General features: G+C 39.8%; 1 protein-coding gene across 2 annotated transcripts in view; it reads left to right on the top strand.

The window, feature by feature from the left end:
- Nucleotides 1–14627, top strand: part of LOC146608620 (gamma-aminobutyric acid receptor subunit gamma-3-like) — a 179810-nt gene extending 165183 nt beyond the window's left edge. Inside the window, exons 9-11 of one of the 2 annotated variants that reach the window (XM_085348962.1) lie at nt 8351–8544; nt 11249–11362; nt 14346–14627. In XM_085348962.1, coding sequence (XP_085205088.1) covers nt 8351–8544; nt 11249–11362; nt 14346–14627 — 590 coding nt within the window. The remainder of the gene's footprint in view (nt 1–8350; nt 8545–11248; nt 11363–14345) is intronic. The other variant, XM_085348963.1, reaches the window with a different exon arrangement.
- The last annotated feature ends 209 nt before the right edge of the window (nt 14628–14836 follow it).

The following is a 14836-nucleotide window of genomic DNA, read 5'->3' as shown; positions in this document are numbered from 1 at the left end:
AAAGATTCATAAATACAATGCTGAGGTTTATTTCCAGAAAACAAATAAAATTCAGTATCTTTTAGTTTTTCAGTTCAAAGAGAGAAAGCTCTATAGTCTCAGTCACAGTGAAAACTCATGCAGTCCTGTGACCCGGCCACTGATCCTCCACTGGTACTTCTCTGTACTATTTATAGACACACCAAGCTGTGGTCTGTTCCACCTGGCTTACCCCTGGACACAAAACAAAGGTCAGTGTCTGGTATTTGTTAACATATTGTGGCAACAGCCAGTACCAACCAGACATGTATGACAGTTTTATACCAGCTGTCATGTGTTTGAAACCTCATGAACAAAACCAGAAAATCTGTTCTTTCTTGCTGCTGTGATCACACCGCCGAGATTATTTTGCACTCGCATTGATGTGTCAGTGGCATATTTGCTTTCTACAGGCATATGCACTGGAGCTTTCTCACTTCTTTGCGGCGGCACTTTGTTTTCCGTTTGTAGATGCGAGACACCGTGTGGTTCAGGAATCACCCAGTTGCTATGGCATCATGTAGCGCCAATTTCCCCAGAATGAATTAATCTATGCAAAGACAACCCGCGACCTTGATTTGAAATAGCAGCCAAATAAAAAAGAAAGGGAGGAAAGGCACTGCCAGAGCGCGTGCCGTTTTATTGAGATCGTACTGTTTTCAGCATCTGATCAGATAGTGGGATCTAAGGTATGAGGAGAAGAGTTTTTCATTTACCTAGTTGAGCACTTAAATCTAATGAGCAGCGATGAAGGGAAAGTCTAGACGAGCACTAGACCAGAGGAGGTAGCTGGAAATAGATGGGAGCAACTCGTCTCTATGGAAACCACAGGCAAAAACAGTGGCGCACACACACACACACACACACACACACACACACACACACACACACACACACACACACACACCACCACCACCACCACCACCACCACCACCACCACCACAAAAGACATGTAGGAGAGAAGAGGATGAAAGAGACCGAGAAGAGAGAGGGGAGAGGAAGGGTGAGGTGCGGTGTGGAAAGAAAAGAGGGGAGGGAGAGGGAAAAATGGCGAGCCCATGACAATGATGTGTATGTGTCACAGCAGTCGATATCGATGCCCCCGGTGGGCATTACTGTCACTGGGCTCATCTCTCTTAAAAAGAATTGATTTCATGTCGCCAAGCGAACACAGCGGTCTCCCTTAAGACACCATGGGGAGTAATTACTCCACGGTGCCATTAATGACACAATAACACACAGTTAAAAGTTACCTCCAGACAGATCCACACAAACAGCTGTGGAAATAATGATGACAAAGGGCATCCTATCAGAATTTCAGAATCTTCTTGCATCCTGCTCATCAGCCTTCGCAACAAGAATGAAGATCTGGAAATCTCAGCAGAGAACTGGAAACACTGTAACTGATCAATGCAAACGTAACTCCTGCAAAGTTAAATTGTTGTAATGAAAATATACTCAGAGCTCTTTTTGTTATTAGGTACACCTTGCTAGAACCCTTTTTGCCATCTTAAATGCCTTAAGTCTTCATGGCATAGACTTACAAAGCAGATTTATACCCATATGACATGATGGGTTTGCAGTTTGTCAGATCCGGCACAAATCTTTGGTTCCGCCACATCTCAAAACGGCTGTTTGGGATTAAGACCTGGTAACTGTGGTGGTAATTTGTGTATGATGAACTCATTGTCATGTTCCAGAAGCCAATCTGAGAGAAAATTATTTTTAGTGAGGTTGCAAGCAGCCAATAGAAAATGCACATATGAGAAGGAATTGACGTGATTGGCAACAACACTCCAGATGAAACCATGCTTCATGTTAGGACCCTACTTTAAAATGTCACAACAGAAATAAAGAATCATCAGACCAGTCAGTGTTTTCTCCCCAGTCTTGCAAGCTCCACCAGGAAGTCCACCCGTCTTTCCTTCGTCCCGGTGCATGCTTGATACAGCACATGTGCATTCAGTGCCACATAATTGATCAGTGGACTTTGATCAGTGGGTTTCACTCATCAGTGGGTTTCACCCACTGTGGAGTTTTGATGAGTTACTCGCATCAGCATGATTGGGTGAATAAAGTAAAAACCGTTCTGACAGCTCAGAGTAGAAAAGAGCTATAAAAGCACTAGTCCATTTACTATTTTAGTTACTTCTGCTTTGTATGCAGCTCAAAGCTGTTTGAGCAACAAACATGCTGATGCCAGAGAATGAATAAGCCTGCAGCTCATTGGATATTTTCTGCAAAACCCTAAAGATGGTTGTATGGGAAGATCCCAATAGATTGTTGGTTGGAGACTTGTCTGAGTATTTCAGTAACTGCGAAAATGACAACAATCACAGCATTTTACTGAGATCTACTTTGTAGACAGAAGAACTCAAATGTAATAGAAATGAACAGACATTACGTTGGCCTCGTAGTCTTTTAAATAGCAAATAGCTAACAGGACTGAAAGACAAATAAAGGGTGTTAGGAAGGTTTTTGGAATTCCATGGTGGATGTTAATCTCTTGGAAGGTCAGATAGAATAGGCTTTTTGTTTTGCTGTAGTTTTTTTTTTTTTTTAATGATTGCTCTAATTGCCCATTTTTTTAATTGGATGGACTTTTTGACATTTTTACTGTGAGGAATATTATTACGTAAAATAAATCAACACAATTAGTTAAATACAACCATTATACAATTCTGAACATGGCTGTTATTACTATTTTTTAAGAGCTTGGTTACCTCCCAAAGTAACGTGCTCTCCAGTTACGGTGATTATGCACAAGCATGGCTATTACACATCTTCAATTCAGTGTGAGGTTTTTTTTGCTGTAGGGGTCAAGCTAATGCAAGCGTTCTAGCCTCATTTCCATCACTCATCACTGTCATTAAAAGAAAAGTGGACTGATGAGAGCTCTGCCTCTCCAGAGGCCGACTAATGACCACATCCTGTACATCAGTCAGGATGTTAACTGTCAGCATGACGCGGCCTCTCACTATAACAGTCAGGAATAAATCGCAGTGGAGAATGCCGCTTTAACATTTCGCTATTACATAATCACAGAGTCCAATTTCTTCTAAAGAAAAATTAATTGTTAGACACAGTTAACTAGACATGTGACATGATAGAAGGCTAAAGTAGTAGATGGCATGTTAAAATTTAAAGAGGAAATCTTTATCTCCTAATTGAATTTTAAAGTAGCATGTTATTAACTATTGTCTGTTTTAATTTGGTTTAGAAAAAGGAGGTCATAGTTTTTGTATTACTACATTTGATTAAATCCAGAAACCAGAGTCTAAAATGTCCCCAATCTAAAGACTGAGGTTTTTTCACTACTTTGTTTTCTCCAAATTAACTTTTTTATTTAACCATACAGACTTTGTGTTTAAATTTTGACTTCTTCATAATTATTTTGACTCATAGGTCTTATCTCCTTAGACACTGACTGATGTCAACATTGCAGCAGTAATATTGATTGAGATCAATGCCATCACGTTTTGCTACTACTTAATTATTAACGCATAAGTATCTTGTGAATAGTCATTATTTTTGTTCAGTAACCTATTTATTTATTTGACAGACACTGTGGCTGTTAAGTAATATCCCGGTTGTAACCATGTTTTTATATAATATAGAAGAGAGCCTAATTATTTATGTCCATTTATGATTCATTATCCATGTTGCTGTATATCTGCGCAGGTGTGTCTTTGATGTCTTTACATAACAGAGAGTGTCTGTCAGTTCTCTGATCTCTGGTAATCTGATCTCAGGCATTATTAATGTGTTATGGCTGTAGTGACCACACAACAGTATATTATTATTAGAATTTGTAGAATTACAGTTTACATTTCAGACCTGCATGAGACACGTGGTGCCACTGTGGACCTGTGCTAGCAAAGATTAGCAAGCTCTGGTCAGGCTACACAAAGACAGGCACTCATTATGCTCAGCATTGCACAACTATGCCGATGTTTTCACTCAACAGCAGCATTATGTTCTCTGCCACTGCTGCTGTTATATAACTGAAAGTGGCAGCTATTTTTATATTTTGTGGTTGAGTGGGTCAATAGCTCAAAAACGAATTTGAATTTCAGGGGAAAAACAGTATAACAGACTGTTGAAAAAAATGCCTGCTTTTGACAGGTTTATAAAAAAAATTTTTACCAGTCAATAGTTAACACTTTATAGAACCCCCAAGGTTGTATGGCCTAAAACCTATCGTATATTTATCACAACAAAATCAAAGAAAGCTTTTTAAAAATCTTATTCCATATTTCCAAAACTTCTCTTTGTGAATGTTCAGGTCCCACTACTTTCCCCATCTCTAGTAGTTTCTTGTTAATTTGAGGAATTTGGAAACGAAGAGCAGCTATTATTTTTAACATTTACAGCCATGTTGTCACGGTCCGCAGTGGCAGACCGTGTGGAGAGTGTGAGGAGGACTCAGGTGCAGACACAAGTGAGGATACGGGAGTGAACTTTAAACAAAAGCGAGCCTTTTATTGTGGCTGATGAACACAAAAGAAACAAACAAGAATGAGGGCAGCACAAGAGATGTAACTAAACAGAAACATAACTATGGTAAGGCTATGGCTTGGAATACAAAAGACTGGGCATGGAAACACGGAGGGTGGGAACACAGACGACGCGACACAGACTACATGAAACACAGAGACTAAATACACATGAGGGATGATCAAGGGAAGTGGCCACACATGGGAGCACAGCTGACACACATGAACCTAACGACAGGACAGGAGAGGTGAAACTAAATACACTGACATTGAATACAGACTTTCAAAGTAAAACAGGAAACATGAAGATTAGACATGACATGAACTAAACATAACCATGCAAACATGACTTTTGACAGGTAGACGCACGAAGCAGGTAGACGGAGTACAGGGGAAGATGACAGAAGTGACAGCATGAACTTGACAACACAAGACACACAGACATAAACACATGAAGGGCAAGGGAGGCTTAATACAAGGGTAATATAATTACAAATGAGCTGGAATAACTTAATGAACCTAAACAAACAATAAACATCAAAATAGACTAAACACAAAACACTGGGTCGCACGACCCAGGACCATGACACATGTGACAGGCTGGCGACCTGTCCAGGGTGTGCCCTGCCTCTAGATACACTAGCAGATACAGTAAGCAGAAGATGGATGGATGGATAAAAGTGAGTTTTCAAATTGTCCAGTCATAAAAATATGAAGCAACTACACCATGTTAGTCATAGCCTATGTCCCCTTGTGCCTTATTGTGTTAGCATTGATGTATACAGAAAAAGGGCTAATCTTAGTCTCCCTAGATATGGGTTCAAATTCCCAAAGTAGGTAAGGTTGTGGGGGGACAGATTTTTCTATTTTAACTGCATTAACAAATTGGCCAAAAATAAATGAATAATTACATTTCCAGAAGAAGGTTGTTATTGTTTTAATAAACCTTAAATTTTAAATATTTAATGAGCTGTTTTTATATAGTGTTTACTGCTGTTATCTGACAGAGTTGGCCCTCATATCGCTAATTTAGCATATACTTCAAAATAAAAGACTTTATTTTTAGTTGGTCTTTTGTTTTAAAAGAAAAATGGAATTCTTCCAAAAAACATAATATACGGAGATGCTACAATAGCCAAAGTGCAAACGCATATGGAGGAAAATGCAGGGGTCATAAGTGTCACGGTTCTGGGTCCGTTGGACCCAGTATTTTGAGTTTATTGTGTTTTGATTTAAGTTTGCATCAGGGATTGTGTTCTTGTTCTCTTGTCGTGTTATGGTAATGTTTGTCTATTATTAGAGTTCCATGTTTCTGTTTATCTGGGTTTAAGATGTGGGTTTAGTTTCATATGTCATTTCAAGTCTGTCTCTGTCTAGTCTGTGTCTTAGTAAAGTGTGTTTTGTTTCCTGTTTTATTGTGAAGGTCTGCGTCTCATGTGAGTGTGTTCAGTTTTACCTTTGTCTAGTCTTGTTGATTATTCCCAGCTGTGTCCACCACCTGTGTGTAATTCCCCTGTGGTTCTCTGTGTATTTAAGTCATGTCTTCCGTCATTGTTGTTGCTGGTCCGTCTGTGTATTCCACCCTGCGTCATCTGTGTATCTACCATGTCACATCCGTGTGCTCTCCCTGCTGTCCATCGTCATTCTCCTCTGCTCGTTCTCATTCAGGTTTGTGCTTTGTAGTTTTAGTTGTTTCCCAGTATAGTTTAGTTCTCCGTGTTGCCGTTTGCCTCTCCTTTTGTGTTCGATAAATCACCTTTTACACCTTCACGACTGCCTGCGTGTGGATCCTCCTTTTCCTCCTCCGCACGGCTCCTCTCACTCGCCGTGACAATAAGAGGTAACCCTGTGCTTAATACGGGGACTTGGTATCACCAGGCCAATCCCACTTTGAGACCCAATCAGGACAGAGTCCCATATGATACAAGAGAGGTCAGTGCTCTCAGATACCTAATGTAGGACATCCGCAGATACCAGTTATACCAGACTGGTATCTGCAAACAGCAGAACTTCAGACTCCAAGACTCAGCTGGATTGGCTTTACATGCAGCCAGGAGCAGCTGGAAGAGGCTTTCAGTCATAAGTCTAAAACAGTGGAGAACCTCAAATGTGGGTACTGAAGAGAACAACACAGCTAACACAGATAATAATCATACAACTGCTAAACCAGACAAGATTATCCAAGACCTGCAGGAAGAAAGAAGTGCTGCAGAGCTGTGTGTGCAGTCTTCAACCTAAACCACTGAGACTTCACACACAGACAGGCTGATCTGCTCATCCAGGGAAGGAACAGCGACACCTGAAAGAGCAGCAGAGGTCCAGCTGTGAAGTTACTGAGCTTAAAAGTTAAGCTCTGCACCAATGAGACCCTTCTTTGAAAAAAAAAAATTAAACTCCACTGAATTTGGAACAAGAACCAAAGCCTCATACTTTTAAGCATGAGGCTTTGGTTTACATAAAGTCATGGAGGAGCAAAAACAGGAAAGCAGCAACATCGCGGATGAGCTTTCAAAAGAAGAGGCAAAGAAGACTTTGCATCTGCAGGAGACCCTGCAATGAAAGCAAGAGAACAAAACCATTATCACCATCATCACTGGCTGAACACGAGGCCCGAACTAAGATCATGTCAGAGAGAAAAGTCCAAAAGGAAGTAGCAACCATGGCTAATTAAATCATTCACTTCACTGACCTCAACACAGTCATCAAAATGATGATTATATGCAACTACAAAGCTTTTTAGACTTGGGTTTACGCTCTGGATTAAGTTCAGATGCAACTTCAGGTTTAGGTTTAGGTCGGAGAAGCTGTTTTTTTTCCTGACCTGTAAAGTGTTTCCAGTGTCTGAACACAACTGTGAAAAGTGCAGAGTTTTTGATGGGAAAACATTGTCAGTGAACACATCACTGATATAATCAATGATAATGTATTTGAGAGCATATTTGCTGTTTGCTGTTGAGCTGTTTCTTCAACAGCAAACACCGAAAACTGATATTTGGTTGTTTATAAAGAGACAGGACTACATCAGGACAGTTCAACTTTGGCTGAATGAGTGAATTATTGGATATGACCAATAAAAAAGCATAAAAATAAAATATCAGAATAGTGATGAGTCATTTTGGTACAAAAGGTAAACAGGATAGAAAGAAATGTTAAAAAAAATGTAGAATTTAAATAAACTGTACTTTTTGCTGTTTTTTTTTTTGTTTTTTTTTACTAAAAAAACAGGATTCTTTTTATTTTTCGTAGTTGTTTTCTTAAATATACTGTATTCCCCATGCAAACAAGGTATTTGCAAGGAATCTCCATGTGTGTCACTCTTTTTTGGCCATCTTAACAACTATTTATCCGATTGGTCCCGAATCACATTCCTTTGCAGATATACAGAAATAACAAAAACAGGAATGTGCTTGCTGAGTTGTGGCTGCACTACTTGCACCACTCCAGAGACAACTCAGGATCCGCCTCATAAGCCTCTGTGTAATAGAAGTGCTTAACCCACAGATCTCTTTTTGAAACATCATTTTGATCGTAAGTGGAACGAGAGAGAATAAAAAGAAAAATTACATTGAATCATTTGATAATTACGACCGCTCTGCTGCACCACCCTCAAAACGTATCCCGCTGTGGGTGTTTAATAGAAAGGATTGATGCAAGACTGGGGACATCTACCCAGAATACCCCATGTGCATTATTAATAGCGATTAATAAAGTGCTGCTCACATGTTACATAATCATTGACATCCACATGGGTCATCCTACTGCTGACCAGCAATTCATCGTGCATGCTTTGTGAAGTGACTCTCCTTCCTATCCTCATGCTTCTGTTACTTTTGCAGGAATCACCACAGTGCTGACCATGACCACGCTGAGCACAGTGGCCAGAAACTCTATTCCTAGAGTGTCCTACGTAACCGCCATGGACCTGTTTGTCACCGTCTGCTTCATGTTTGTCTTCGCTGCCATGATTGAGTACGCCATGCTCAACTACTACTCCTACAGTATACGCAGACCTCCCCCAAAGAAGAGAATGGTAAGCCTGTGGTGAGTGTATGAGTAATGAGTAGCAAAAAGGAGGACCGCGTGCATCAAACTTGCATTCTTTCTAACAACCACCAGACTTATTGTTTGCAAAAAGGAGTGTGATTATATAGAAGGCTATGAGAAAACAGGCCTATGTTTCACTTGATTTATGAGCTCTGTAAGCAGTTTTTCAGTAGGTTTATGGTCTCAATCACTCGCTTGAAGTCTTATTCAATCCAACCTGAGGTTCATTTTGTAAATTATGGTCCCATTTAGAGTAAAACAGACAATAAACCAGGGTATGTTAGGGGACAGCTATATTGTGATGGACTTGTCACCAGAGATGGGTGGTAACGCGTTACTGTAATCTGATTACTTTTTTCAAGTAACGACTAAAGTAAGGGATTACTATTGCAAAAATGGTAATTAGATTACCGTTACTTTCCCGTAGGAACGCTGCGTTACTAAAACCGTGTTTTTTTGCGAGAATGTCTCATGACAGTGACGTAAGCGAGTGCGCCGTTCGTGGCAACAGCTGTGTGCAGATCAACAACGGATAATATATCGATTGTGGGAGAGAGTGTGAGCGTGCAGCGTTTAAAGCGTGGAAGTACTGACCTTACTTTGAGTTAGATTCCATAAAAAGTGACAAAAACATTAGCGTCCGCTGTGCGTGGGAAGAAAACTTCTTTTTACAGCGAAAAAACCCCCTAAACTTCCAAGCAAGCTCCGAGTGCGCGACGACGTAATGGGAAATTCACAGAGAAACTCGCGGATTCTTCCACTGACCGCCGCGCACACCTGCACCAGGGTAAACCTCCGCCTGCCCTACTCCTGCTTTACAGGTGAAAATAGAGCAACAGGACTGCTAGTCTTTGACTTTATTTATTTTCTGCTGTGTTTTACGTGCATCTATTTGAAAGAGTGAGTGTAAACACACAAAAAAAAATTATGTGCTGGAATGTACAGAAAATAGGTTTAAACGTTAAACTAATTTATTCAAGTCAGTGAATGTTGCATATAATTAAATTTTTGCTTGATACATAAAATTAAAAGATTAAAACTAACAAAACAAGTTTTAAAAAGAGACTTTTCCATTTGATTACATTTTGTATGATGGATTATGTTGAAAAAGTAGAATTGGGCTGAAAGATCTATCGCTTTATCACCTATTCAGGTTGTAAATCGTGTTTTTAAAAAGTAACTAAGTAACTAAGTAATTAATTACTTTTGAAAATAAGTAATCAGTAAAGTAACGGATTACTTTTTTGGGGAAGTAATCAGTAATTAGTTACTGATTACTTTTTTCAAGTAACTTGACCAACACTGCTTGTCACTAGGATTAGGATTAGGATTTAACTGTATTGTCATTGCACATGTATAAATACAGGGTAACAAAATATATACTACTGTATGAGAATGCAGTGCTCTTTGTGTGGTAGCAGCCAAAATCCCAAATTTAAGACCACTGTTGCCGAAGAAATGATCATGTGTGCCGTGGAAGATTACCTGGTTCCACCTGATTAGTACTCAAACAAGCGATCCCCAACCCCCGGACCACGGACCAGTACCGGTCCGTGAGTCGTTTGGTACCGGGCCATGAGAGTTGAGGTGGATGTGAAATTTGTTGTTTTTAGGGTTTTTATAGTTTTTTATTGTGATTTTTTTTTTCATCTTTTTTATCGTTAACTTGGTTTCCCTGGGTCTTTTCCTGTGTTATGAATAAATCTTATTTTTTATGGTACTGGCACTGGTTTTATTTTGTTGTTTTTATCCGCAACACCTTAAAGGCCGGTCCGTGAAAATATTTTCGGACATAAACCGGTCCGTGGCGCAAAAAAAGGTTGGGGACCGCTGGTCTAAGCAACCGGCAGAACAATTACATTCTCTTCCACTAGAGGGCAGTTGAACTACACTTCCTACAAGGACTGGGTAGCCAATTGCCATTAAAACAGACGAAGATGAAGAAGAAATGACATAATAGTCATGCTGTGAAACGACACAGTGCGCAATAGCAATAACTAAATATTTGAAAAGAAAAAAGTAGTCAATCTGATCTGGGTCCTGGAGAAAACTCCAACCCAGATGAAGGCCCTAGCATGAGTAGCGGTCAGAAGAAAGCAACAAGGTATACTGGGGACAAACCGAGCCAATTCCACTATACCTGGTGTGCGGGGAAAAAATATCAATAAGCTTTTTGTGACATTTTTTTTTGGTGGTGTGCCGTGTCATTTTTCTAATGTGAATTATGTGCCGTGGTTCCACAGGGTTGGGAAACACTGCTTAAGACTATAAAATGGTACCTGAAGCCAAAGAGGCTAGGTCCAGCCTTCATATGAACAATAGCAAGAGAAGAAGGGATGCCGAGAAGAACAGAAACCCACAAACAAATAAAGACAGACTACGGACCAGAGCTGGACTGCAACAATAAATTCAGCCCTGGCAGTTTAAGTCCAGACAGCCCACCATGATCGCTCTTACATACACATTATGTATATATTTCATTTTGTTTGATTATTGGTATTAAAATAGGTTTTAATCAGGTTGGTACAGTCGTTGTTGAGTTAGAATAGTTGGTTTGCACTACAGCATGTGATAATTAAAAGCTGAAGTTTAGCTATTGCAGTGGCTCAATGTCAAAGTAGCTATTTACTTTACCTGAATCATTGAATCTCTCCCTTCCTAATTATGTCCCTCCATATATTTTCTTACAGCCTTCTTCTTCTACTTCTACTTGTCACCTTTCTCCACCTCTTCCTCACTCTGTTGTTAGGACTCCTACTCCTGCACATCTCCACAGTTTCCATCTTGTCATAAGTAGAAAAAAGGTGACCAGACTATATTTTTATCAGTTTGTTTCCCTTTTAGATCTGTGTTTTCATTGTAACCACATTTCCAGTTACCTGTTTAGGAATGACAGATTACGGTCTAGCCCTTTTACAAAGTTGTTGCCTATTTGGAACACCCGAATGGAAAAGCTTTGAAAAACAAAACTGTAATGCCAAATTCATGCATGAAACACGAAACCCTAGCAGGTTGCTGATGACCCGGTGGGTGTAAAGTGGTTAAGGTGTCTGAAGAGGAAAGAACGCGACTGAATACTTTCTTTCACTGTCTTCGCTGTAATCACACCAACCTTCAAAAACTGATATTGATTTGATCCATAGGGTGCCCATATATATATATATATATATATATATATATATATATATATATATATATATATATATATATATATATATATATATATATATATATATATATATATATATATATATATATATATATATATATATATATATATATGGGAAATACACAATATCTACCCAGGAGTTTGACATGTCTGTATTAGCACATGTGTGCAGCTGAATGCATTTCTTTTCAACCCGCCACTCCTGTATGAGAGCCTACCACTCTGTGTGGGCGTTCTCAAGGCTGCACCTGCCGCGAATGCTTTAATGGCGTCGGCGCACATCTACTAAGACTGAGTCAGCCACTGTTGCTGTCATTTCCCTCTCTCCAGATCCCCTCCCTATTCATTATTTTCTCCCAGTGTAGAGGAGTTCTGCTGAATGTGTCTCAGGGCTAAAACAGACTGCCAGCTCAGGCTGAATAATTAAGTTGTGTTACATACAGTCCCCTCCTCTGCATCTCTGACTCTTCACTGTATTCTGGCCCGCTCTGTCTGTGGGGAAGCCCCCCCCCCCCTCCCAAATCACCACCATTCGTGTCGTTCCCTTGTACTGCCCACTCCGTCAAATCTCTTACTCCACACGACACATCTAACGATTCCTCTCTCTCGCCTACCACCCTTCCTTCAACAGAGTAGTGGAGGACGGGAAACCTTTTAAAAAAGATTTTAACCCAATTAGTTGGCCTCGCATGATTTCATAAACATCAGGGAGGGAGTCATGTAACAAATTTTCTCAGGAGGTACTTATTTGGCAATGGGGTCTCAAAAATTCTTTCTAAAGCTGCATTATGTGAAAGAAAAAATAACAAAACATATTTCTTAGCCATTTGTACTTTTGTAAATCAGCTTGTTTGGTTTACAATATGATTGAACACTGTCATTAATTTCAACATCACAGAAATCCTTGTGCTGTTAGAAATTGATTACACAAAATGTTATTGTTGGTACTGTTTTTTTGTTTTTTTTGTTATAACTAATAACAGCAGAACTATGAGAATGGCACATCGCTCAAAAATCTATTCAGCTTATCAATTGTGTGCTGAAAGTTGGAGTTTTTAAGCACTCAAATACATCAATAAATATATGCCATGGCTTTGTGTCTTTATAATCTCTCTATTTTGGAGAAATGATAAATCATACAGAGTGTGGTAATTTACTGAAGGCACAATTTCTCCTTTAATACTTTAATGAAATATAGTGCAATACAACAAAAAGGGCACTGCTTGAAAATATTAGCAATCATCTGAACAATGGAGCTTTTTATGAAGTGGCAGTGCTCGAGACTTCTTGTTATGTCGTGCAACTAGCTTATTAGGCTAATGATGATAATATACGTCAGTATCTGCATCGTTTTACTATAGTTGGTGACCTACAAAGAAGTAGCCCAGGCTTGTGGCAAAATGTGAAATAGTTTTGAACCTAAAGTATTTAAGTGGAAAGAAGAATGTAATTTTAGCATTCGTTTTTGCAATTTTTAGCATAAAGACATTAAATTACTAACATTCACTAACCACCTAAAAGAAAAAGAAAGGCTTGCAACATAGCCAGGATATGTGTAATGCTACAGTTATAGGTGGTTGGAGCCCACAGCCCAACCACAATTATTGTAACTGTATGCAATGAACTTATAATCTTGGGTGACAAGGTTTGCAAATACTTGCAGTTAGCTATTGTCTTCTAAGTATGTTTGGTGCCTCAAGACAATGATAAAATGGCAATAAGGTCAAGTTGGCAGTTACAAGAAAGTATATGTTTATCACAAATTTGTTGCTGTCTGTATTCTCAGAAATCAACATTAAACAGAAAGTCACATTTACTACTTCTTCAGAGTCCAGCCTGAACCTCATAGATTTGAAAAAGACATTCAGAAATCTCTCCACATATAGTGACATAGTTGCTACTGGACACAATTTTAACAGAAAAATAACACAGGGGCTTGGCAACCTTGCATTTTGACATAGCAAAGTGTTTGCCCATGGACTGGGCTAACCACAGTCTATTAATGCAGTTAACATTCATCAGCACAGACTGACCAACTGATTGCAGCATGTTGACAATCTGTATATGTTTATACATTAGTAGTCAATTATATGCAAACTTTTGCCATTCTGTCAGTCTTAGTCTGACTGTGATTGTGTAGAGACAGGTTGTCTCCCACCAGGCAACCTGTGCAATTGCATTTCGATTAAAATTTGGCTGCCGCAACTACTTGCAGTTGGTCACTGAATGTGAAAAATTGTAATCACTAGGTAACCATCAGTTTTGCTTATTGCAAGGACACTGCCATCCTACTTTTATATTAGTGTCAAAAAATGTCTTCAAGTACCTCTAAAATGTCTCTGAATTATGGAGTTGTGTGACCCCGCCCCCCAAAAATGATGTTAGCTAGATCACAAATTGGCTGTTGATGTTGGACCTGGACTAGCACTGAGATTAGAAGCCAAACATCAGGTACACTTGTTGACTAACTAAAGCCTAAGATTGCTAGCCGCATTGACGATCTGGACTTTCTATGCCTAGCTGTGGCTTGTAATTTTGATGTGACAGTCATTGCTTCGGGAATAGATTACGTAAGTCTTAATTAATTCACCTATTCTCTCTCTCCGTTTTTATCCTAGGCCTACTCGTCTTTCAACATGGGTCCCACCCCTCGGCCTATGATGCCCATGGGCAACTCCTTGTTCTGGCATGACTATGATGACAGTTGTCTGCACGAGTGCCTGGATGGAAAGGACTGCAAGAGCTTCTTCTGCTGCTATGAGGAGTGTAAAGAAGGCGGCTGGAGGAAAGGACGGATCCACGTCAACATCCGTGAGCTGGATGCCTACTCCCGGGTTTTCTTCCCCACCTCGTTCTTGCTCTTTAACATTGTGTACTGGGTCAGCTACCTCTACCTCTAGTCTGTCTCAAGCCGTGATGTGTGGGCACTGCTGAAACAGCCCGCGGCACTTTGCACCACGGCTTGTGATTTGAGGTCAGTGCTAAACATAGGGGAAGAAATGAGGTGGATCTGCTGTGTGGGACTTGTGAGGGACATGCTGCCTCTGGAGTGATATGACGTATTCAAAAATACACGTGTGCTCGGGTGCACAGTGTAAAGGCCATGATA

This window comes from Diplotaxodon limnothrissa, linkage group LG23 (assembly GCF_057381915.1).
Source record: "Diplotaxodon limnothrissa isolate DT_005_m linkage group LG23, D_limnothrissa_male_GT1.1, whole genome shotgun sequence".
Lineage (NCBI taxonomy): Eukaryota > Metazoa > Chordata > Actinopteri > Cichliformes > Cichlidae > Diplotaxodon > Diplotaxodon limnothrissa.
Note: the sequence above shows the minus strand (reverse complement) of the source record. Positions and strands in the feature narration are given on the sequence as shown.